This window comes from Enhydra lutris, unplaced genomic scaffold, assembly GCF_002288905.1.
Source record: "Enhydra lutris kenyoni isolate GAN:26980312 unplaced genomic scaffold, ASM228890v2 scaffoldscaffold1, whole genome shotgun sequence".
Lineage (NCBI taxonomy): Eukaryota > Metazoa > Chordata > Mammalia > Carnivora > Mustelidae > Enhydra > Enhydra lutris.
Genome location: NW_019154085.1, coordinates 65,863,672 through 65,888,106, shown reverse-complemented (window position 1 = coordinate 65,888,106; position 24,435 = coordinate 65,863,672). Strand labels below are relative to the sequence as shown.

General features: G+C 38.8%; 1 protein-coding gene across 2 annotated transcripts in view; it reads left to right on the top strand.

Annotated features, from left to right (window-relative positions):
* Nucleotides 1-18,772, top strand: part of LOC111142692 (ATP binding cassette subfamily B member 11) — a 95,258-nt gene extending 76,486 nt beyond the window's left edge. The window contains exons 21-28 of one of the 2 annotated variants that reach the window (XM_022495988.1): nt 17-178; nt 6,124-6,327; nt 7,739-7,980; nt 10,421-10,577; nt 11,895-12,092; nt 15,382-15,588; nt 17,539-17,685; nt 18,521-18,772. In XM_022495988.1, coding sequence (XP_022351696.1) covers nt 17-178; nt 6,124-6,327; nt 7,739-7,980; nt 10,421-10,577; nt 11,895-12,092; nt 15,382-15,588; nt 17,539-17,685; nt 18,521-18,721 — 1,518 coding nt within the window. In that variant the 3' untranslated portion in view covers nt 18,722-18,772. The remainder of the gene's footprint in view (nt 1-16; nt 179-6,123; nt 6,328-7,738; nt 7,981-10,420; nt 10,578-11,894; nt 12,093-15,381; nt 15,589-17,538; nt 17,686-18,520) is intronic. The other variant, XM_022495990.1, reaches the window with a different exon arrangement.
* Nucleotides 18,773-24,435: the final 5,663 nt, after the last annotated feature.

The following is a 24,435-nucleotide window of genomic DNA, read 5'->3' as shown; positions in this document are numbered from 1 at the left end:
CTCCTTTATGTTTCAGGGATATGCTTTTGCTAAATCTGGAGAACTCCTTACAAAAAGGCTACGTAAATACGGTTTCAAAGCAATGTTAGGGCAAGACATTGGCTGGTTTGATGATCTCAGAAATAGTCCTGGGGCACTAACAACAAGGCTTGCTACGGATGCCTCCCAAGTTCAAGGGGTAAGCTTTGGGAAGTGGGGGAGACAAGGCATGTTATTAACTGGAGTAAACATTTTTCCTTTGAGCATTCGGATAATCACCTATATGTTTCCCATGAAATAAGAACTCACAGGATTGAGATGTCCCAGAGCCACATTTCCCACCATCCTGACGGACAGCAGTCTCTCTCAGGCAATGTGCAGAATCAGTGCCATGAGTCAAATCTGTCAGGGTAAATTTTTCTGGGAGTCTAACAACTGAGAAATTTCCTGAGACTCATTCCTCAGATCATTTTTAGGCCCAGAGGTTCAGATTCCATGAGACTTAATGGCGCCCTCCAGAGGTGGAAGCAAAGCCTCCTTACACAGGTGCCCAGTGGACAGGTAATCTTAGGAAAAGAGATCTTAGTTGCCTCTGTAAACGCCAATCCGCCAATCCGGAAACTGAAGAAAAGAATCCCGAGGCACTCATAGAGACAAAGCTGTGATTTCTGGACCCCAAAACCTGCAGCCTTCCTCGTTCAGGTGACTCATCCATGTGTAAGGTGAGGCGAAGCTTTTAGAAAACCAGGGGTTTGTATTAAAGTGATGAGAGTCAAATGTGCCACCCAGCACCTCTGCTCACTTTCTGTGGGCATAAAAAGAAAGAAAGGGAGAGGAAGGAAGGATAGAAGGAGGGAAGGAGGAAAGGAAGGAAAGAAGGAAGGAAGGATGGAAGGAAGGAAGGAAGACGAAAAAGGAAAACCACAATTTGTGAGGTTCTTGGAAGAAAAACCCTCAGGATTGAAAAACCGAGTACTGTATGTCTTGACTCATAGCCAGCTCAACCAAAAATATGGACAATGGTATGAGAGACTTTCAGAGGAGCATGGGATCCTCTTCCTCAGAGCTTTTTTCTGGGCATAAATGTGTTTCTCATAGACTTTGGGTCACACTCTACATATTGTTTTGTAATCTTTCTGTTTTTCTCCTACAACAATCTGATGTGAACATATTTTAGTAATTATATATTCTTCTAGAGTAGATTTTTGATGGTTGTATAATCCATTATTTTAATGTGTCATCATTTAAGAATTCCTTATCTAAATGTATTTCTGCTTTCCCTCTTTATAAGCAACTTACATAATTTTACATCAAGCTTGGCATATCCTTATCATTTTTTTGTTCTCAAAATATAATCACTGGCTCAGAGTGTATAATTGTTTTGAAGGGTTTTAATATGCATTGTCTTACTGCTTGAAGAAAGTATGTAGCAATCTCACGTTTACCATCTGAGTATTCTAGTGTCCAGTTTACCAGACTCTTAAGCTTAGATCAAATAAATAAGCAATCACCTTATTGCTTCTATTTTTGCATCCTTCAATTTGCAAGGGGCTTTTTAAGGTTATTCACTCTCACTTGAATTCAGAGAGTAGCATCTGATCATCTTACAAAAATTTTCTTATTCTTTAAAAAAATGAAAAGTTTCTAAGAGTTTCTCTAATATTTTTGTTAAACATTTTTTATTTTTTAGTTTTATTTATTTATTTTTAAAGATTTTATTTATTTATTTGACAGAGAGAGAAAGATCACAAGTAGGCAGAGAGGCAGGCAGAGATAGAGAGGGAGAAGCAGGCTCCCCGCTGAGCAGAGAGCCCGATGCGGGGCTCGATCCCAGAACCCTGAGATCATGACCTGAGCTGAAGGCAGAGGCTTTAACCCACTGAGCCACCCAGGGACCCCAGTTAAACCTTTTTTAAAATATGATTGCTAACCAGGGTCAAATTTATTTTAATATTGGTGTAAGGTAGAAATCTTGCCTTTTTTTCCCCTCTAAGCTGGATAGAAAATATTCCTCCACCAAAATTTAATGCAGATTTCATTTTCCAGCTATTTGAAATCCTCCTGCCCATTGTGAATATCAACTTCCCAAGGATACTTGGAGCTATGGGGATTCTCTCTTCTCTTTCATTGATCAGTTTGATTTATTCTGTGCCAGGACCTTCCTGTTTTAGTTATGTAACTTTATGATAAGAGTTTATTATCTGGTAAGGTAGATCCTTGCACAATAATTTTTCCTCCTCAAAATTCTTTTTTTTAATTCCTGGACATTAACTGTTCTAATGTATTTAAAATCATCTTGGCTTCTTCAAAAAATTAATTTTGATTCCCACTGAATACATCCATGCAGCCACAACACTTCCCCGACTCCCACACACAAAGATTGTTGTGATACTAAAAGTTCCCAAGAGAAACATATAAACTAGAATTTTTAGTTGTTTTTTTTTTTAAGATTTTATTTATTTATTTGTTAGAGAGAGAGAGCGAGTGTGAGCACGGTAGACAGAGTGGCCGGCAGAGGCAGAGGGAGAAGCAGGCTCCCCGCCGAGCAAGGAGCCCAATGCGGGACTCGATCCCAGGACCCTGGGATCATGACCCGAGCGAAGAAGACAGCCACTTAACCAACTGAGCCACCCAGGCGTCCCGAATTTTTAGTTTTTAGTAAGATTTATAGCTACACAATATACTATATGCTATGTATAGAATATAATACACAGATACATTAATATGTCACTATCTTGTTCATTTTTTCTTATGTATTTTTTCACAATTCTGAATGAATGTCATAGATTGAGATTTTAGTTGTATATTTATCTTATTGCCATCCACTTTTTCAGGTTTTCTTATTAACTAATTTTTAAAAAATTTAATATAGTCTTTTGAATTTCTAGGCATATAATCAAACTATATGCAAAGAAAGATAATTATTTATCTATTTTTTCTTTTTCAATACTTATACCAACTATTTTATTTTCTCATTTTATTTCATTACTAGAACTTTCAAACACTTGAGTAGAGTGCTAAGAGGAGGAAGAAGGGATTTTCACAAACAAGACAAAAATACATAAAGTAGACTTGTCAGACTACATAAAAACTTTAAACTTTTGTATAAACAAATGATTATGAAAATACTTGTAACAAGGATTAATATACCTAGTAAGTCTAACAGGTGTAGTGCTCCTAAAATTGGTCAGAGAATTAAAAAAAGTAGGTAATAAAGGTTTAAAAAAAAGGTATATGGACAAACAACAAAAAAAGAAGTGCAATGAGATAATGAACAAATGAAGAATTGTATAACCTTATTAATAGAAAAATACTAATTAAACAATGAAACACCATTTTCCACCTATCAACTCAATAAAAACTACCATGAATGACAACTTCCTGTATTTGTGAAGATGAGGAGGAACTGACAATGTCATAAAATATTGGTTACAGTTTGAATTTTTCCGACATTTTTTAGAGAATAATCAGGTCTGCAAATTCTCTGACTAAAATTCATATGAGTAAATTCTCTCCTATTTTGTGACAATGTGCATTCAAGTGTATGTTTATATTGATCAAAAATCACTAAAAATCCCCTGGAAACTACCTGAATATCCACCAATAAGAAAATAGTTGAGTGAATACATCCAGATGAAGGAAAATTAGGCAGCTATTTCTCAAGGTATTAATGTAATGATCTGGGGGGATGGTTATGTTATACCAAGTGACAAAAATTGAAGTACAAAGCAATATCAAGACTTGTCCCTTTTTTGTGAAAATGTTTTTTTTTTTTTTAAGATTATTTATTTATTTATTTGACAGAGAGAGATCACAAGTAGGCAGAGAGGCAGGGAGAGAGAGAAAGAGATGAGGAAGCAGGCTCCCCGCCGAGCAGAGAGCCCGATGCGGGGCTCGATGCGGGGCTCGATCCCAGGACCCTGGGATCACGACCTGAGCTGAAGGCAGAGGCTTTAACCCACTGAGCCACCCAGGCACCCCTGTGAAAATGTTTATTGTTGTATATGTAATCTATTTTACATGTCTTGAGCTGTATTACTTTCTAAATTTTTAAAAAATATTGACTGAGTAGAATGTAAAAGAAAACAAAATAATAAGATCCCAAAGAACTTAGCAGCTATTTTCCAAATTCTCTATAATGCCTGACTGTCCTTGCCAACCAGAAATTTTTTTTTGTTCTTTTTAACTGTGGTAAAATATACAAAACATAAAATTTATCATTGTAACCATTTTTAAGTGTACAATTCGGTGACATTAAGTATATTCATACTGTTATTGAACCACCACCACTCTCCATATCTAGAACTTCTATCATCCCAAATAGAAGCTCTGTACCCATTAAATATTAACTTCCCCTCTCCCCCCAACCCCTTCAATCCCTGATAACAACCATCCCATGCTGGCTTAATGAATTTGACTATTCCAGGAACCTCATATAAGCAGAATCATATAATATTTGTCCTTTCGTGACTGGTGTATTTCACCTGGCTTGACATCCTCAAGTTTCATCCATGTTGTAGCATGTGTCAGAATTTCGTTTCTTTTTAAAGGCTTGCATAATAACCCATTGTTTGTATAGGCCACATTTTGTTTATTCATTCATTTGTCAGTGAGCACTTGGCCTGCTTCCAGCTTTTGGCTATTATGGATAACGCTGCTATAAATATAGGTGTAAATATAAACTTTTAATTTAGCTTTTCATTCCTATCTTCAAGGAAGTTATAAGCAATATATAGGAATTCTTGGGAGAGAGAGCTCATATTCCATATGAGTCTTTAATACAGAATAAAGATGTAAATTATTCTTGTCTACCGCTTCCTTAGTACCTATTGTTACCTAATAGCTTACCTGTGATTGTTTCGAATTCTTTATCTTTTAAATAATGCTAAAATCTCTAAAATCCTGACAAAAATCTTGCAATTGTACCCATGCAAGTCTTTTCTACACAGAAGACACCGACCTTTGGTCACATCTGCATAGTTGCAACTGAAAGAAGATTTGAAACCATGAAATAATTTTTATTGTAAATAATAATTACCACGAATGTCCCTTCTCCACCTATATTGAGACTGAATCCTTTTTGTCCATTTTGTATTGATGGAACAGCTAGTTATTAAGTCAGCATGTGATTTTGTACCAATGAGCAGGTTAACTTCAATAAGAATCAAAGTGGGCTCTTAGAATAGTCTTGTACAGATTTCAAAACTATAATTATAGAACAAGCATCAGTCTTCACTGAATAATCAAAAAGATTACCATAAGTCCAAGTCCTGGGTAGTTTCAAGCAGACCAAATGCATAGTCACCTGACATACAAGCAGCCCTTGCTTAGGGCTGAATTAATCTCATACAGACTGCTATAGCTCTGACACCCATGAAATGAAATCAGTCACTGGATGAGCTTCCACAAAGCTATGAATAAAATGGACTTTTATTAATCCAGTCTTCAAATGCATTAGGGAGCTCATTATTTTAAAACATCTTTTTAAGCATAGAACTACCAAATGACCCAGTAATTTCACTCTTAGGCATATATCCAAAAGAAGAAAAACAGGGACACAAATAGATATTTGTACATCAATGTTCATAGCAGCATTATTCATATGGCCCAAAGGTGAAACAACGTGAGCGTCCATCAACAGATGAATGGATAAACACAATGTAGTATATACATATAATGAAATACTATTCAGCTTTTAAAGGAATAGGAATTCTCATATGTGCTGCAACGTGGATGGACCTTGAAAATGATATGCTTAGTAAAATTAGCTGGACACAGAAGGCTATTGTGTGATTCCACTTAGGTACTCAGAAGAGGCAAATTTATAGAGACAGAAAGTAGAATAGAGGTTGTCAGGGGCTGGGGAGTGAAAGGAAAAGGGGTTATTATTTAATGGGTTCAGAGTTCTTGTTGTAGATGATAAAAAGATTTTGGGCATTGATGGTGGTGATGGTTACACAAGCCCAAATGTATTTAATGCCACGGAATTGTATACTTATGAAGGGCTAAGTATAAGTATAAACATCATGTTATGCTTATTTTATCAGAATACTTTCTTTTTTGTATAAGATTGCCTTTTCACATAGTGGAATTTGGTAAGAGAGACTGTGTGTCTGAGATCGGTTCATTGCTTTTGGTTTGCAGGCAGCCGGCTCTCAAATCGGAATGATGGTCAATTCCTTCACTAATATCACTGTGGCCATGATCATTGCCTTCTACTTTAGCTGGAAGCTAAGCCTGGTCATACTGTGCTTCTTCCCCTTCTTGGCTTTATCAGGAGCCATACAGACCCGAATGCTGACAGGCTTTGCCTCTCAAGACAAGGAGGCTCTGGAGATCGTCGGCCAGGTAATCTAGCAGACCCAATTTTCAAACTGCTTACAGCTCAGTGGCTGTCAAACCATTAAGAATGAGCAGTACAGAGAGATTTAAGGAAGCCGTTAGCCCTCAAACGTTCATCCCCAGAAGCCTCCCACTAGCCTTTTTTGTGTGTGCCTTGGCCCGAAGGCTGTGACAATGAAGCTCTGATGAGTGCGAACAGGTGTAGAGAAACAGCGGGGCAAACAGGGAGGGCTCCATATTCAGCATCCTCTCTGATGGTTGTTTTCTCCACATCCCAATTCGGTATATATAGATATATATTTTAAGATTTTATTTATTCATTTGGCAGACAGAGATCACAAGCAGGCAGAGAGGCAGGCGGAGAGAGAGGAGGAAGCAGGCTTGCGGGCTCAATCCCAGGACCCTGAGATCATGACCTGAGCTGAAGGCAGAAGCTTTAACCCACTGAGCCACCCAGGCTCCCCCCAATTCTGTATATTCTTATTCGCAGGAGTGGAGACTTCAGTTTTCTGTCTGCTTGGTTTTTTAGCTAAGTGGTTTCCCCAGGTCACGCTGCCCCCACAGAGAGGAGTTACCATCTTTTGAATGGCACACACTTTGGGATTTTCACACTTTAGTGTCTGCTAGACTTCTAAAAAATGTCTTTCCCAAATAGAACTATGACGTACAGTTTAGGTCTCGAATATTCTTAGTTTTCAAGGATGCACTTTTAAAAGTGTGTTCTAATGAGTATCTGGTTATCAGGTAAGCGGGGAGATGGCAGCATAGACATTTATCAGGTATAAGGAATCACACATACACACGCACACACCTTTACTCTTTTAACAAATTTACAGTTATCTAGGTTTTGTTTCTTAAGAGAGGGAATGTGAACATTGCCCAAGTAGACAAGCCAAGAAGAGTAGCCCACCTTTGCGCTCTTTTAGGGTAGGATATGCCAATTCCAAAACAGTGCTGATCTACCCTAACGTACAGGTTGAAACAAATACGGATTCATAGTATAGACTAAAAATCAACTTTATACTTATATAATATTTGGTCAGATTAATTTTTTAAGAAAATACAATCATATTTTGAACTCACATTATTAAGTATCTTTTGTGTCAGAAGACATCTAAAGATATCATTTCAGACATTTCAAATACATTCACGAAAGAGCTAAAAAGCTTTCAAGGATCAGCGTGGGTGCATTTTCCGCCTTCTCTCTTCTAGATGAAGTGGCAACAAGTCCATGTTAGTGTTAAGTAGAACTTGAGTTTAACCGACTCAGGGTCTTTGTGTTCCCAGATGATGCCTCTGCCGCAGACACGTTCCGCCTTCGGCCATTTGCACCAGATTGAGTCCGCGTAGCCGCTGAAACGTCACGAGGGTAGTTACTTCTGCTCTTTTATTCCCAAGACTTTTTTCCACTTTTCAGATTACAAATGAAGCTCTGGGTAATATCCGCACTGTCGCCGGGATTGGAAAGGAGAGGCAGTTTATTGAAGCCTTTGAGACTGAGCTGGAGAAGCTGTTCAAGAACGCCTTTCGAAAAGCGAACGTTTATGGATTCTGCTTTGGTTTTTCCCAGTGCATGGTGTTTGTTGCTAATTCTGCTTCCTACAGATACGGGGGTTACTTAATCCCCAACGAGGGGCTCCATTTCAGCTATGTGTTCAGGTGAGGACTATCAGGCCAAGGTCATAAAAGATCAGCAGGCTAGGGAGGAATAGCCTGGCTCTGTAAGGTAGCCTTCGCTGCTTTCATGAACCATACCAACCTTGGTGTCTTCAACAGTTGGGATTTATGAGTTCTCAAGATTCTGTGGGTTGTCAGGGTGGTTCTTCTGGACTGGACTGATTCAGTCAGGCTTTTGCGTGTCTTCTGTCTGTCTCTGCATGGCCTCTCTAGCCGGTGGGCTTGTTTTCTTCCTATCACCGTCTCAGCATTCCCAGCACAGCAGAAGAGAGCAAGGGTCTCAGCATTCCAAGCACAACAGAAGAAAGCAAGCCCTGTTGCGCTTTGTGAAACCACTTTTCGAGTCCCTGCAGGCACCACATTTTCAAATATCTCTTTAGCGGAGTGAAGTCATACAACCAAGCCCAGACTTAAGAAAAGAGAATGAAAATCTGCCTTTCAATGAGAGGACCTGATTGTGTTTCTCTTTTATTGTCACACTGCTGTCACACAGACACTTCTGACCTCCAGTGGCTGTCCTACAGTTCAACTTAATTCTGACACCATTTATCAGGAAATGGCGTCGGATCTCACAGGTTAAGGGCTCTGTCCTGCAAGACTGAGCATATCACTTTCCTTAGACTCTTCAGACACCCTACCTTTCCCAGAGGTTGGGAGGCAGGTATAGGATTGAAATTTCGACCCCTCTACTTGTGTGCTTGTTTCCCCTGGCAACCAGTCCCCAGCTCTAGGTTGCTAGGGGCCTTTCAAAGGCACCTCATTAACATAACCAAAGACACCTTGATCGCTCTCCAAATTTAGGAACTTCCAAGGATTTAAGAGCTCTGTGCCAGGAATGGGAGCCAAAGACCAAATAGATGTTTCTTACTATAATTCACAATATCACAGAGGAGTAAAAAAGTCATATTGCAAAGGGATGTGTACAGAGTAATAGGATGAATGAACCATTTACAGTCAGCCATACTGGTGAACACTGAGAAAATCTGGAGGCCTTGGATCAGAGGGTTCTTTGAACCGTCTTACCTGAACTCTACTTCTTGCAGGAAGGGCACGTTTCCAGCTGAATCCTGCCAGGTGGAGACAGCAAAGGCCAGGACAGGGGAATTATGTTCTTTTCTTATAATCTGTGCCTGCTCTTCTGATAAGATTAGCTTTGAATCCAGTTTCTCCCATTTCTGGAGGTGAGAGCCAAAGGGTGTCAGGGTACAAAGGGACTAGGGGCACATGTATATAGGGGCACATGTATATGGCTGTTGTGTTGGGGGGCAGTGGAGGTATGTTAGAGGGATGAGGGGGAATGGTCTGAGAAGGCCTTGGGAAGACATTAGGAAAAGTGGTCCCAATAGAAATCTGTTCTTTTGAGGTCCTTCTCAAGCTATGAGTTCTGTCTTCTTGCCTTCTATATTTCTTCTAAAAATATAGAAGAAGTTTTTTCTCCTGCCCTGCTCAACCCACCCCGATCAGGAAAGCCTCTTTCCTAAATTTTGGCCTATTGAGAGCTGTGAAGTCCCAAATCAGAAATCACATACCGTTGACTTGTTAGTTTATGTGAGATATTTGAAGAATTATTTGCGCATATGTAAAAATTGGGAAAGTGTGGAAAATTCCCAACTTCTGGCTTCTCTTTAAAAACTGAAACATCACCTTCCACCATTTCCCATTTTGTTCCAGGTGCTTTTCATTGCTTCAAGCTTTGGGCTGGGCTCCTAGAGATGTTTGGGTTTGCAAGTCTAGCCTGAAAGAATTCCTGTTCATGAGCTCAGCAGTAAAACACTCTGCACGTCACCCTCCACCACCACTGAGGCAGGCCCTCTGTGCATCCCTTTAACTGGAGCTCTCTCTCACCATATTAATCACTCCTGTATTCACACACCCATTCGCTCACTAATTATGCACCCCGTGAATATAGTTAAAGGCTGGAGAAGCAAGCAGACAATTGTATCTTTCCCAAGGTGTCTGAGCATAAATGACATGCATGCTTGGTACAAAAGGATGCTTAGATCACTAATCCTTGTCTTTTGCAGACGTATCAGAGATTCAAAGAATGTTAGCTTTGGAAGAACTCAACCCAATCTGGTGATCTTTCAAGCCCCCTCTCTTCCTTTTTTTTTTTTTTTTTTTTAAGAAGTCTTTTTTTTCCCCAAACAAGTTTTTGAAAAAGAGGCTATCATCGTTAAAGCAGGGTTTGGAGGTGTGAACACTCCTTGTTCAATTCAACTTACCATTTTTACATAGAACTCATTTGCAAACTGCTAGTCTCTCCAAGCCCCCATTCCCAGACAAGTCTAGGGAGACCTGCTCAAGGCTGCTCCATTCTTTCCTAGCAGAACCAGGGCTGCCTCCCCCACCCCATGTCTGTCTCTTAGGCTGTCCTATCAACCACCCCACACTCTTTCTCTACCCGGTGTCTGCCCTACTGCAGGGTGATCTCTTCGGTTGTAGTCAGTGCGACAGCCCTTGGAAGAGCTTTCTCTTACACCCCTAGTTATGCCAAAGCTAAGATAGCAGCTGCACGCTTTTTTCAACTGCTGGACCGACAGCCCCCAATCAAGGTGTATAGCAGTGCAGGTGAAAAGTGGGTGAGTACTGAGGCGGGTATAGGGGGAGTGGGGGAGGACCGTGCTTATGAGTGTGTACATGTGCGCAGAAGGGCCGTTGGGGCTGGTCAGATGATACCACTTAGCTTTTCAGTTCCTGCAGTTTATGGATTCATTCATATGCACTCAGAGTGCACAGACAGTAGATTTATAAATGTAAAGGAATGAAGTAAATTAGCATTAAAATTATTCATAAAGCTGGCATTTGAATAAGGCAATGATATCCAGTGAATGCTAAATTCTGTGTAATGTAAAACACACTTAGTTCCAGAATGAATGAAGCTGGATGTCTTTTGAAACCTACCCAACCACCGTGTTTTCTACCAATGTTCTGGCACGGGATGTAGAAAAAACAGTTCTTCTTGTCCAATAACAATGATTTAATTTTTTTAAAAAAGATTTTATTTATTTGACAGAGATCACAAGTAGGCAGAGAGGCAGGCAGAGAGAGAGGAGGAAGCAGGCTCCCTGCTGAGCAGAAATCTCGATGTGGGGCTTGATCTCAGAACTCTGGGATCATGACCTGAGCTGAAGGCAGAGGCTTTAACCCACTGAGCCATCCAGGCGCCCCTGATTTAATGTTTATCTAGGTTCAAGTTTTAGCTCATATGAAACCCCAGAACACTAAGTTGATCTCAACAAAGTATTTTTTCTTCTGATGGTTATCACAGGTGTTTTTTCATCCTCCCTGCCTTTTTTTTTTTTTAATATTCCAGTGTGTTCAAGAGAATAAAACAAAACCAAACTCTAGTAAAGCTGAAAGAAATTCAGAAATCTTTGTAAATTGGTCAAGTGACCCATTCCTCCTGTTGTTATTAAATGTCTATCCCTTTCTATAATTTATGATTCAGATAGTACAAATAATGGCGTCCACCTTTGGATGGGTGCAAGTAACTTTCTGAGTCATCGGAAGCATAATGCTATTATTTGAAATCTTCAGGGGGAGCACAACTGTAGGGGTTTGGACAGTTCCTGGCCTCTGCAATGGAATTGTATCTTCTAGTCGTTTTTTTCCATTAAGAATGTCAAGGAATGGATGACGAGAAAATCCCTTTAGGTTAGAATGGGAATGAGAGGTCTCACATCTTTCATTTCACTGCTCAAACCTCCCTTTAGCCTCTACCTGCCAAGATAGGGAACAGGAAGCCGTTTCATCAAGTGGCTGTCTTCAGACTTTGCACTGTGGTTGCATGCTGTTGAAGGTATCTGAAACAAGGACTTAAAACTCAGAGTTAGCTGCATTTTCAGTACTCTAGGTTCTAGTAGGAACCTATATAAGTCCTATCTTCCCATCCACAGGACAACTTCCAAGGCCAGATTGACTTTGTTGACTGTAAATTTACATATCCTTCTCGACCTGATATTCAAGTTCTGAATGGTCTCTCAGTATCAGTTCGTCCAGGTCAAACACTGGCCTTTGTTGGAAGCAGTGGTTGTGGCAAAAGCACCAGTATTCAGCTGTTGGAACGTTTTTATGATCCTGACCAAGGGAAGCTGGTAAGCAATGCAAATGCCTCGGAGAATTTTGCTTTCTACTGAGCATCTCCAACCCCTTCAACGTGGTTTCCAGATCACACCTTGCCAGACTCACTCTAAAATGCTTGCCTTGGACACTTACCCCTATGGATATTTTCCAGTTTCAGTCATTTGCTGGGTGACCTGATTCTACCTCACACTTTCTAACATCATATTCTTTCCAGTTCCAGATGGCCTGCTGACCAGTTACACAAAGCACAGCAAAGCTAGAGATGAGTGTGTTTAACCGAAGTGTTCACTTACCTGTAAATGGAGCAGAAAGTGCAAACTAATCAGGAAACTAATGACCGTGAAGGGAAAAACTGACGGTGGTGATAAGGAACGGAATGATAAATAAGCAAGGGGGGAGGGGAGTGTAATACGAAAAATCTGACAATCCTGGTTTGAGAAACTTATGTCTCAATGACATGAAGAACTCAAATTGGTAGTTCTGTGCCGTAAAACTTTGGCAAGGAGATTTGGAAAAATTGGTGAACTGCTTTGTTGCTCATTTTCCAGAGCATTTCTTCTCTTTTCTACCCTTTTTCTTTCTTTCCAAATGATATATACAGAGGAATACAAAATAAAATAGGAAAGATTTGTGATAAAAAGCGTCCTATTATTCTACCCTTTTCCACCGCTCCCCATTTCTCTGCTCAAAGACTATTTTTAACTACATGATGTTTTTAGATCTTTCAATGATTACCTCAGTGTCTCTACATAATATGATTATGCTGCTATTTCACGATTTAACAAATTTAGATTCTCTGTTGATTTATTCTCAAGAGATGGAAATTTAGCTTATCCTTCCCACTCCCCTTCCCTTTATGCATGTCCTCCCAACATAGATACATCACTTTAAACATTTCCTCTGTTTGTAAATTTAATGAATGTAATTCTGCTTCTTTTCCACCACCTATAGATAGTGTCTTTTGAATTCTCATTTCTGATATGAGGTTCGTAGCAATTCTGTTTATTTTCACCTCTTCCTCCCTCCTTTTATTTCTCCAGTCCTAATAACTGTACTTTTATATTATCAAAATGCAAAACAGTAATGTTCTGTTTATAACATTTACTATCTTTCAGCTTTCACTCTAGGCTGACTCTAAAGGTTAAAAATCTACTAACAACTTTTGTTATGACTATGCAAATAATGTTCATCCCCTAGTCAAGTGGTGAGTTAGGTCAGCAGTACATTTTCTTTCTTGATCCTTTTCTGAAAGGCTTTCTTTTTTCTTGCATCCTCTGCCTTTATATAAAATTTTTATATTCTTCCAATGTCTCTATCCCACTGCCTTTTCTGAGGGAACTTCTTTTTTCTCTTATGTCTATCACTGTCTGGATTAATTACACCTTGTGGCTGCCAAACAGTTGTCACCCTCTGAGGTTCCTGCCAAGTTTTCTTGGATTAGATCCACTATTTCCTAATTCCATATCGTCTTCTTCCTGGGTTTCCCTTTCACTTTGTTGGAGTGCATCCACCAGTAGTTTTCTAAAAATGATTCAGAGGCATAGGTCTGAAAATGTTTTATTCTGCTCCACACTTGATTGGTTGCTTAATCCTAATATTTTGAAAAAAAGCCTTTTTGAGTTCTGTGGGTAGTATAATCTTCATTGCCATGAGGACAGGTCACATTAAGAAAATAAATGCTGAAACTCAAAGGAGGCAACTAAAGAGTCCCCTGCATAAAGCAAAACAAAGAAACAAGTAAACAGATATTGGTAGAATTGAGGAAATTATGCAAATAAGGAGAAAGACTTGATTATATATAATTTATAATCACATTATTATTAATTTTTGGTATAAAGATTTTAATTTGCTTAAAAGTAAGTAGTGATCGATGAACCTAGAAGGCACATCACACTGGGGTCTGATCTCTGCAAAGGAGAGGGTCTAATTTCCAAAAATGTCAGATCATCCTATCACCCCAGGTTGACTCTGAACTATGAGACATACAGACACCCAGATACTTCATATTTGAGCTTTCCAACATTAACGTATACATTAAATGTGTTTCTCTCAATGTGCTCATTGCCTGTCCTGGTCATAGGTAGGAAGCAATGCCCATGACGAAATCAGCATGATTCCTTGCATATCATAAACACAATACATTTTGTTGTATCACTGTAAAATAATTCTGCGAACATTTTTCAAGTGGAAAGATACCACCTTTTATGCAATTTGTAAAAATTGTCTTTGCTCTTAAGAAAGCTACCAAATGCAGCTTTCAACATTTTCAACATTAAATTCCTCTGATATAGAGTACTGTCTTAGGCCCTCTGGGAGATTCTAAGAGCATGAAGCATGTCTTCTGCCTTTTGGGGGCTTACAATACTAGCTCATGTACAGTAATTAGCAAACAGCTCCCGTATGTAATTAGGTATTAAATTGTGCTTTGCAATCTATAAGTACTATGGAAAATGAGTAGAGGAAGATAAACGAGGGCTAATTGCTGAAGAATGCTCTACATTTTTTTCCGACGAATGTTTGCTTTTTCCATTACTGAGAATTTAATGAAAATATAGCACGTTCACAACATTTAACATAATCTTTTTCTGAAATCATAAGGCCAAACAATTTACAGTAGTTTTAGACATATCATACCTTTACTGTTTTAAGGCTTTTAAGTGAAACAGCTCAACTGGTAGATATTTGCGTTCCTGTACTTGAGTGTCTTGCCCATGAATAGCTAAAACACAGATTATTTTTTCTTCACATGACAGCCAAAAGACTGTCTAGAATGGTGTCCTTGCAACAGGAAATTCAATATATGTTTGTTGACTAAGTGAATAAATGTACTCCTTTCTTACTTGGGTCTATTAGCTCCTGTTAGTATCAGTAAAATAAAGGAAACAGATTTAATTCTTATATAGTCCAATAGCTTTACATAGAAAAGCCCCTTTCATAACCTGTGGAGTCTCAAAATGGAGCAATTCTTCATACTTGTAGGGGATATACTGCACCAAAGTCTAAGGGAAATTTTTCTTGACAAAATAACTGTTCTGAGTGACTTTCTCATTTTCACTGCCTATAAAGCTAGACTTTGGAAAACAAACAAACAAAACCATAATACAATCCTAACTCTGACACCACTCCTGACACATATTACCTCCAGAGGTCAAAGGAAACATAACTTACTTATAAGACTCCTGGGACTTTTTCTCTCTTAAGCAAAGCAAATGTCTTGTATAATACTACCTCTAGAATATGAACCTTCCTCACTGCTGGGATTCTAAAATTTAATGCTCTGTTTGTCCCCTCTATTGGCAGATGATAGATGGGCATGACAGCAAAAGGGTCAATGTCCAGTTTCTCCGATCGAACATTGGGATTGTTTCCCAGGAGCCAGTGTTGTTTGCCTGTAGCATCATGGACAATATCAAGTATGGGGACACCACCAAAGAAATCCCCATGGAAAAAGTCATAGAAGCCGCAAAGCAGGCGCAGCTACATGACTTTGTCATGTCACTCCCAGAGGTGAGGACTAGGTCAGAGTCTTTCCCTGTGGGAGATGGGGATGGGTAGAGGTAGAGCGGCCAAAAAGTGTTATGACTGTGACTCAAAGAGAGGGTCAAAGGCAACACGGGTCATTTCCTGGTGCCCTGGGATTGCCTCTGTCTTTTAAGCAAAAAATGTCCTTCATCAACCTACTTTTTAGTGTTTAGTATTATATTATCCAGTGCAAAAGATGCCATGAAACTTATTGTACATAAAGCACAACTACACTGAGACTCCGAGGAGCAAGGTGGGAAACAATCCTGAGATTTGGAGCAGGCAGAGGTTTGAACTCAAACCCTGCCACTCCCTAGCTGGGTAACTGTGGCACAATTTCTTATCTTTTCTGAGACTCGGCCATTGGCAAAACAACATTAAAATGGGAGAATACACATGATAGCCATCCAAAGAAAGCTGCTGCTATTATTATGGTCATGGTCATGGTCATGATGGCATCACTTGGCAGCCTCTTCTGTGCATGGTGGGGGGAGTTGCACCTGCCTTCGTGCTTCTCACTTTTCCAGAGCCAAGTTTGAACTTAGTACAATATTGACTCTGCATTTTTCCATCCACCAAGAGCCTCGTGGGGGTTTCTCACAAAGAAAACTAATACATGGAAACAAAATTTTAGGAACCAAACTTTTAATCTTTTCCCCCTCTTTTAAATATCACTGGAAAATTGCTTTTCTTTGTAAGTGATTATGTTTCTAAAATTTGTGCTCTTATGGTGGGCTTTTTCCTTTGTTCTTTTTCACAAGGGCTCCTAAGTCTTAGCCTGGCTCTAGCCTGGGTAACGTAAGACACAAGCATGTGGAAATTACTGGTTGTTGTGTTCTGAATGAAGAGCAAAGCTCCTGTGTTCCTTTGAGATTCCTTTATTCCACGAATCTTTGCTAAACATGTTCTCATTTTGTGGGAGACAGAGGCTTGGAGGTGGTTTATGGCCTCTTTCTCATACGGACTTACCCATCATACTCTTCACTGAGCACTGTTTTTCCACTAGGACAAAGCAGACTGTCAGGAATCTCTCTTGGCTGGTTAGCATTCGTCAGGAGGCAAAGGAGACAGGGAGGAAACATGCTTGTTGTGGAAGGCAAGGGAGAGTAGTGGTCAAGGGCACAGTCTCAGAAATAAGACACACCTGAATTTAGACTTCACCTTTACTGCTTTGTATTTGTTTGTCTTTACACAATCTTCTTACCTGTCTGGGCCTAAATCTGTAATCTGTAAAGTAGGGAGAAAATTATTTCTGTGAATGTTAAAGGATCATCTGCCTGGACTAGTTAACACAATACCCAGTGCATGGTAAATATTCCATGAATGTTAACTATTTTTTATGTAGCCATGCCAGGCATATAGCTAGGGATTTTCCTTTATAACTTCGCCTAAAACAACAAATATATGAATTAGTTATTAATGTCTGCATTTACAGACAAGTTGGATGCTCAAAGAAATTTAAATAATGTGTTCATGCTCACAGAGTTAGTAAGCAGCAGAGTGGGGATTTGCACATAAGCTTGTGATCCAGAATGATGCCTTCCTAGTAAGAGGATGGACCAAAAGATCTCTCAAAGGGCCCTTGCATTGGTAGGATCATTACACCTTGGAAAGATCTTCCAGATAAGGGTTTGGAAATCAGGAATCTTAAATCACAGAGATCTCATAGACAGGGAGAAAGAAAAATATATATATAAACCTAAAATAAATGCAGAGAAAGGGATATAAAATCCCCTAGGTTCCCAAAAAACCCCGTATTTTTCTTATATCCCTAAATGGACTTGACATCCTTTAGAAAAGGACTCATTTATTATTCCCAATTTAAAAAAAAAAAAAAAAAAAGTTTAAATCCACGGCGAGGTCATTGATGTAGGCTCCATCCAGCATAGGAACAATGACTGTTTCTGGGTCTCAAACTTACCATACCTTTTCCAGAAATATGAAACTAATGTTGGAGCCCAAGGGTCTCAACTATCTCGAGGAGAGAAACAACGTATTGCTATTGCTCGGGCCATTGTTCGAGATCCTAAAATCTTGCTGCTAGATGAAGCTACTTCTGCCTTAGACACAGAAAGCGAAAAGGTATGTATTGATTTTCTAAAGTCATAGATCATTATAAATGAGTCTTTTGCTCTAATATATGCCCTTATAAAAAGGCACTCTTTTCAATTTTCTGATTCATTAACGGTACAAATGGCACTACCAGGTGGAGCAAAAAGATGGTAGTCGAGGGGAAGTGAGGCAAAATGAGATTGTTTCAAATAAAAAAAGGCATTTGAATTTTAAAATAAGAATTGTTTTTAAGACTGTCTAGGCTAGGTGACACTTTTCCAAGGGTAAGTAATTAGCTTTCTTAAGTGAAATACAATAATCTAGGTCATCGGTTGGGCACTTCATATTTTATAATTTCAAAGTTACATGGCAGAGCAGGTAGACAGTGTACAACACAAAGTAAGAGGTGGTGTCCAATGTGCAGCGTGCATGAAAGCAAATGAAACCGGGCAAAGCAAAATTACGAAATTTACCATTTATAGTGAACTCCTTACAAATCAGGGTTCATTTGGAGAGAACTAAAATGCCCTCAATGAAGATCAGTATCCAGAGCCACCACCTAACTGCTACCTTACATGGTTTCCTTGGTTTCATTTTTGCCAACAAGACCATCAAGTGTTTTAAAACTCCAGTGACCTCTAGTTTGCTTCATTCTTGCTTCACTGAAATATCCCAGCCTGTAGATTGCAATTGAAATCATTGATGCCTTGCAGTCAGCAAATACGTGTGCCATCTTTTCCCACCTGTCAGGGTTTAACCCCTGAGAATCGCAATGTTACTCACATAATGTTCAGCAGAATTCTTGTGGTGTCGGGCCAGGCAACAAACATGTGTCTTTGCATCACTTTCCACCTTCTCTTTGCAGACAGTGCAGGTCGCCCTGGACAAAGCCAGAGAAGGTCGGACCTGCATTGTCATCGCTCATCGTTTGTCTACCATCCAAAATTCAGATATCATTGCTGTAATGTCACAGGGAAGAGTGATTGAAGAGGGGACCCATGAAGTACTGATGGCCCAGAAAGGAGCCTATTACAAACTCGTCACCACAGGAGCCCCCATCAGCTGATCTGATCCAAGAACTTCATGTACAGATCATGCACCAATGACAGGAGGGCCAGGTTGTTTTTTTTCTTTAAGGAGAAATGATTATATTTTACTTTTACAGACATTGTCATATGTTGGGATCCAAGTTAATTTCTAATGACCTTCAATAATATCTTAGTTTTTAAAATGTGTATATAGAAAATGAAAGAAACTAGGGTTAGTATGAGTGAAAATCCAATGTCAAGCAGGTGCTCAGCCATTACCCAGTGGCTTTCTCCATGCAGAAGCCAGTCCCAACTACATGGGAATTAACGAGAAGTCAGAACAAATGAGACTTTGGATTCCTCAAGGGCAGAGCACTATCCTTTGCATTTTTAAAACTTCAGTGTACACAGAGCCAAGTGCACTTATAATAAGCAGTCAATGAGGGTTTATCAAGCTGGACCAGGATCCTGTGTGAAGATAACAGGAGGACCGACAACCAACTATTTCTTCACTTAAGTTTTCTTGCAAGTGAAAGCAGATTCATTCATCTCTAAGAATGAGGATAGGTAAAGGAGGGCTTTGATACTCTGGATACTCTCAGGCTGGGAGAGGAAGAAAGGGGCAAGTATTTGCAGGGACTTACCAGTTAGGAGTGTGGATTTATAGATTCAGGGTATAGTAGGTGGGTGATGATGTCAACATTTACTGCACTAGAATCTGCCAGTGTGGCTTTTTTTGGTTTTGTTTTGTATAACACTATATGAAGCTGCAGCAAGGTAAAATGCACTGTTTTCATTTCATGAGTAGACTTTGAAGAGACAAAGGACAGCAGCCTGGGATAAAGACTCTAACCCAGGTTTTTAATCCTTGTCACCACCCTCCACATTGGTTGCCCCTGTATGGAAACAGAAGTACACACTCCTCCTGCAGCAGGATGGCTGCCCTTCTGTAATTCTAGCAAAGGAATTGGGGATGGATGGGGAAGCTCATTTGCACTGAGAGACACAAGTCACATGTGAAGGGGCAGCTGAAGACAAAGGGATTGAATATGAAGCTATATATGAACAGGAAAAAAAAAAATTCCAGCTCCCTCCTCTTCTGGCAGGAGTTTTTAGAAGTACCCTCTGGGGAAACTGGCTAATCCAAGAAAAGAGACTATTGGGGCAGAGATCCTCCAACGAAACTCCCCAATCAGATTACTCTATGGTGAAACCCACTGCCAGCAACACGTACCCCTTGGCTTTTCAGTATCTCACTCTTCCATAGGAATAGATTGTTGAGAATCACCAGGCACTGAGGAAATATTTTAAAACAAAAGTCAAAATGACAACAATAGAATGCCCAGAACAAGGATATTAGAGGTAACAGAGCCAAAGCAAACGTTTGGAAAACATTAAGAATGGCAATAAATTTACATAATGAGATGAGAAGATATTCCCATCTATTTAAATAAAAGCAAGAGTTCATTAAAATGAACATCCAAAAAAATAAAAAAAATAAAAACCACAAAAACAAAAAAGAGCTCTTGACAACAGAAGTGAAAAATTCAGTAACTGTTCCTATCAAGTTGTCCTGCCATCAAGATGTCTTCCTACTCTATCTCTTTCCCAAATGTACTCAATGTACACATTTTTTTCCTATGGCCAACAAGTGAAATTCTGCCTACAAATTAAGCCTGAGCTGTTGTATATTGAAGTATATTATTTATGTGTCTGTCCCATATTTCCTGGAAAATAACCATAAAGGTGGTTTAGTAAGTTAATTAGTTAGGTCAGAAGAATTGATGGTTGCCAAGTCAGGGAGGGAGGGGGTGGAGGACAGCACTCTAGTTAAGTCAGCACTCTAGTTAAGTCATGAAAAATGGCAGGGACAATAACATTGCAGAATAAAGATGCCTGCAAGAAGGAATTAAATTTTTCAGTATGCATGTGCTCATCCTGTAATACTGAAGAAAGAAAACCAAAATCCATTTGTTTAAGAGTGCATTTCGAAGAGGAACATAAGCTCTGTGCTGGGAGCTTGCCAGTTTCCTGGAGTGGAATGTGTGGGGTGTGAAAAATGAATGAGTAAGAGTCATTTTTCAAATAAGGTACTTGAAAGTTATTGATGAGTGGGAAAAGGTTGACAGCAGAGGGTTTGAAATAATGTGGGAAAGCAATTGTTTTTGAGGCTCAGCGACAAGGTAAAGGATTATAACCTTAAAAATATAGAAATAAATAAAGTTGCAAATTTATTTTACAACACCAGGGAGCGCCAGTGTTTCCATATCTATCCCATATCTTATATTGCTGGCAAGGATTTGGTCTCTGCAATTTTACATTATTAATGTTTCTCAGATAATAGGGGTACTTGCTTTCTCTGTTCTGACATTTATCTCAAGTCTTTCTGTGATTTTTAATGTTTTCGGATGGGTTCATGCTATGATCAAACTCATCCTATGACCCTGAGTAATTAATTTTTACAGGAGAAAAAAAAAGTAGAAGGATTGGAAGATAAAATTGGGGAAATTTCCATGAAAGTGGGACAAAAATATAGAGCCAAAAAGTAGAAAAAAAAAAAAGAAAAATTTTAGAAGAACAATCCAGGAGGTATAATAATTAGCTAATTGCAGTTCTAGAAAGAAAGATTAGAGGGGAGTAAATTATTATATGGTCTAAAGATATTTCCTGTAACTGGAGAATATAAACTTTCAACCTGAAAGGGTTCAACTAATGTCAAATATAATAAATAAGTAAAGATCCTTTGTAGGCACACTATTATGCAATCTTAGAAAACTGGGGAAAGAAGACACTCAAATTTTCAAGGAGAGGGCAAAACATGTTATATATACTAAAGGATTATAATGACACAGAATCTCTTGACAATAACACTAAAAGTCAGAAGATGTAAAGATATGCTTTCAAAATTCTGAGGGGAAATTATTTCTATCCTAGAATTCCATATCCAGAAAACTCTCCTCAGGAATGAGCCTAAAGAAACTCTCAGTCATGTAAAGTTTCAAAATTTTCCCTCCCCACACATATTTTCACAGGAAGCCACAGGAGGCTTTCCCTAAAATAAAAGTAAATGAAGAAAGAGGAAGAGATGGGACCTAGGAAACAGGTGATCTAACTCAAGAATTAGGTGATGGGGGGCACCTGGGTGGCTCAGTTGGTTAAGCATTTGCCTTCGGCTCAGGTCATGATCTCAGAGTCCTGGGATTGAGTCCCACATCAGAATCCCTGCTGATTGGGGAGCCTGCTTCTCTCTCTGCCTCTGCCCCTCACTCACTCTCTCTCTCCTTCTTGAATAAATAGATAAAATCTTAAAAAAAAAAAAAAAAAGGAATGAGATGATGGGAGTCTCCAGGATGATTAGGAAAGGAAATCTCAGGAAACCAATCTGCTGGAGACACACACACACACACACACACACAGAGAGAGATGGACAGATGGCATCATACCACCCATAATGATCAGAAATTCACTTCTACACAACATACAATGAATAGCATTCTACAAAAAGAATAAACATGGGTCCATATTATCATTTCATTGGCTTCATGGTAAACATTAGGTCTCGACAAATTTTCTTTTCCCCATCCCCTTTTTTTGAACTTTAAGATTGTTTCCAAGCTATTCTGAATAATGCAGGAAGAGACAACCACGCTCACTTTTGTGATTAGAAATTTAGAATGTACTATAAGAAGTGGGATTCCTGGTGAATCTATTTCTGGACTCTCCTATTCCTGTGATTTGTCTTTCAAATCCAGTTTCAGTATCTACATGAAAGGAAATACATTCCCAGTACTTTACTCAGTACTTGGTATAAAGTGATAGCTCAATGCATCTTGGTTGAATAATCATTTTAAATTAATACAAGTAGTCAGTAATTTGTCAGCCCCAAAACAACTAACCCATTAAGTTAGAGCAGTGTCTTCCAATAAAAATATGAATTGCTAATGCAAACTACATCTTTAATTTTAAATTTTCTAGTCACAGCAAAGAAAAAAGAAACAGGTGAAATGAATGTTAAATAATATATTTCATTTAACCCAATATATACAAAACATTATTATCACATGTAATCAATATACAAATTATTAATAAGATCATTTCCTTCATCATATTAAGTATTCAAAATCAGATGTGTATTTATACTTAAAACACAACACAACTCTGACTAGCCCCTTGTCATGTTCATGCTAGCTACATGTGACTAGAAGCTACCATATTGGAAAGACAGGGTTGGAATATACAGTTCCATGAATTTCCTGGTCTGGGCCTCCATTGTTTCTACACAATTTAGGTCTTATAAAAACATGAACCCAGCATCTCCCTTGGAACATGTTCTTATACCGTACCTGGAAACTTGGTAAAACTTGTTTCGGCTAAAGATTTGGACTCATTTGGACTAACAAGCAGCATGGTAAGACCTGGAAGAATCAAACATTCTGATGCCAAAAGTTATAAACAGAATCATATTGGCCCTTATCAGAGTGATTAAAATTCTTTACCTCATTTATTTTACTTGATTCACCTGTTTGAGTCAACAAAGAGAGAAAACTTAAGTTTAATGAAACACAATATAACTGCAAAAACTGCCATTTGATCTAATCCCCTTGAGTTCTCTTCCCAAGACATGTTTTCTTCCAATTATTTTAGAAAAACCGTTTATGGGTTTTTTTCTATGAACAGTTCTTATAAACAATTGGAGCAGCACATTCCCCAGCTTATTTAGAGAAGAGATCCTGAGTCATTTGATACCTCTCCAAACTGCATGAGAGCAGATGACCACAAACCAGATACGCTATTGTTTGAGGGAAAAAGTAGAATTGGCCTCTGGATTATTTTGTCTAGAAACCTTTTTCCATATAGTTACTCTGGGTCTACTCTACATATGCTCTTAGGAAATTATTTCAATGAAAGGTCACTTTGAATTCAGTAATGCATTCATGCATGCGGTTTTGGGCAATTATACACTCATTTAAAAATGTATACCCTGGGGGTCTCCTGGGTGGCTCAGTTGGTTAAGCAACTGCCCTCTGCTCAGGTCATGATCCTGGAGTCTGGGATCGAGTCCCACATGAGGCTCTCTGATCGCCAGAGAATGTTTCTCCCACTGTTCTCTCTCCTCTCGTGCTCTCTCTCATTCTCTCTAGGAAAAAAAAAGAAAAAAAAAAGAAAAAAAATGTATACCCCGGGATATTTGGATACTGTGTCATGAAAAAGAGAAAATACATAGGATACCAATTAGGTACAGTTTGCCACATATTTATTCATGAATTAAATGTAAATGCCCTATCCTAAGAAAATACCAGAACATTCCCATCAGGTTGGTTTAGGATCTCACCTCATATTTCCAGCTAAGTGTTGGATTGATTAATATCTCTTATGCATGCAGAATCTTTCTGTAATCAGGTCACATAAGTATGTTAGTGGATATTTAAAAAAAATTGCAAATTTGGTTGCTGTTTCCAAACACATCTTGAGATAAATTTACATATATGTGTGTATCATTATAAAATAAGCATTTATTCCATTCACATTTGCTCTTAACGTCCAGATCAAGGGAATAATTTCACCTGCCTATAAGAGATGGAAAGTGAAAATAACTTAAATAAACTTGAAAACCCAATTCCAATTTCTTTCACACTGTGTTCAATTAAATGCCCAATTAATTTAAATGGATAGACTGTAAATAAAGCAGTGCACATGATTATCATCTAATTAGCACTGGCCAGCATTATAATGTGCTCATTAGTGAGTTGTC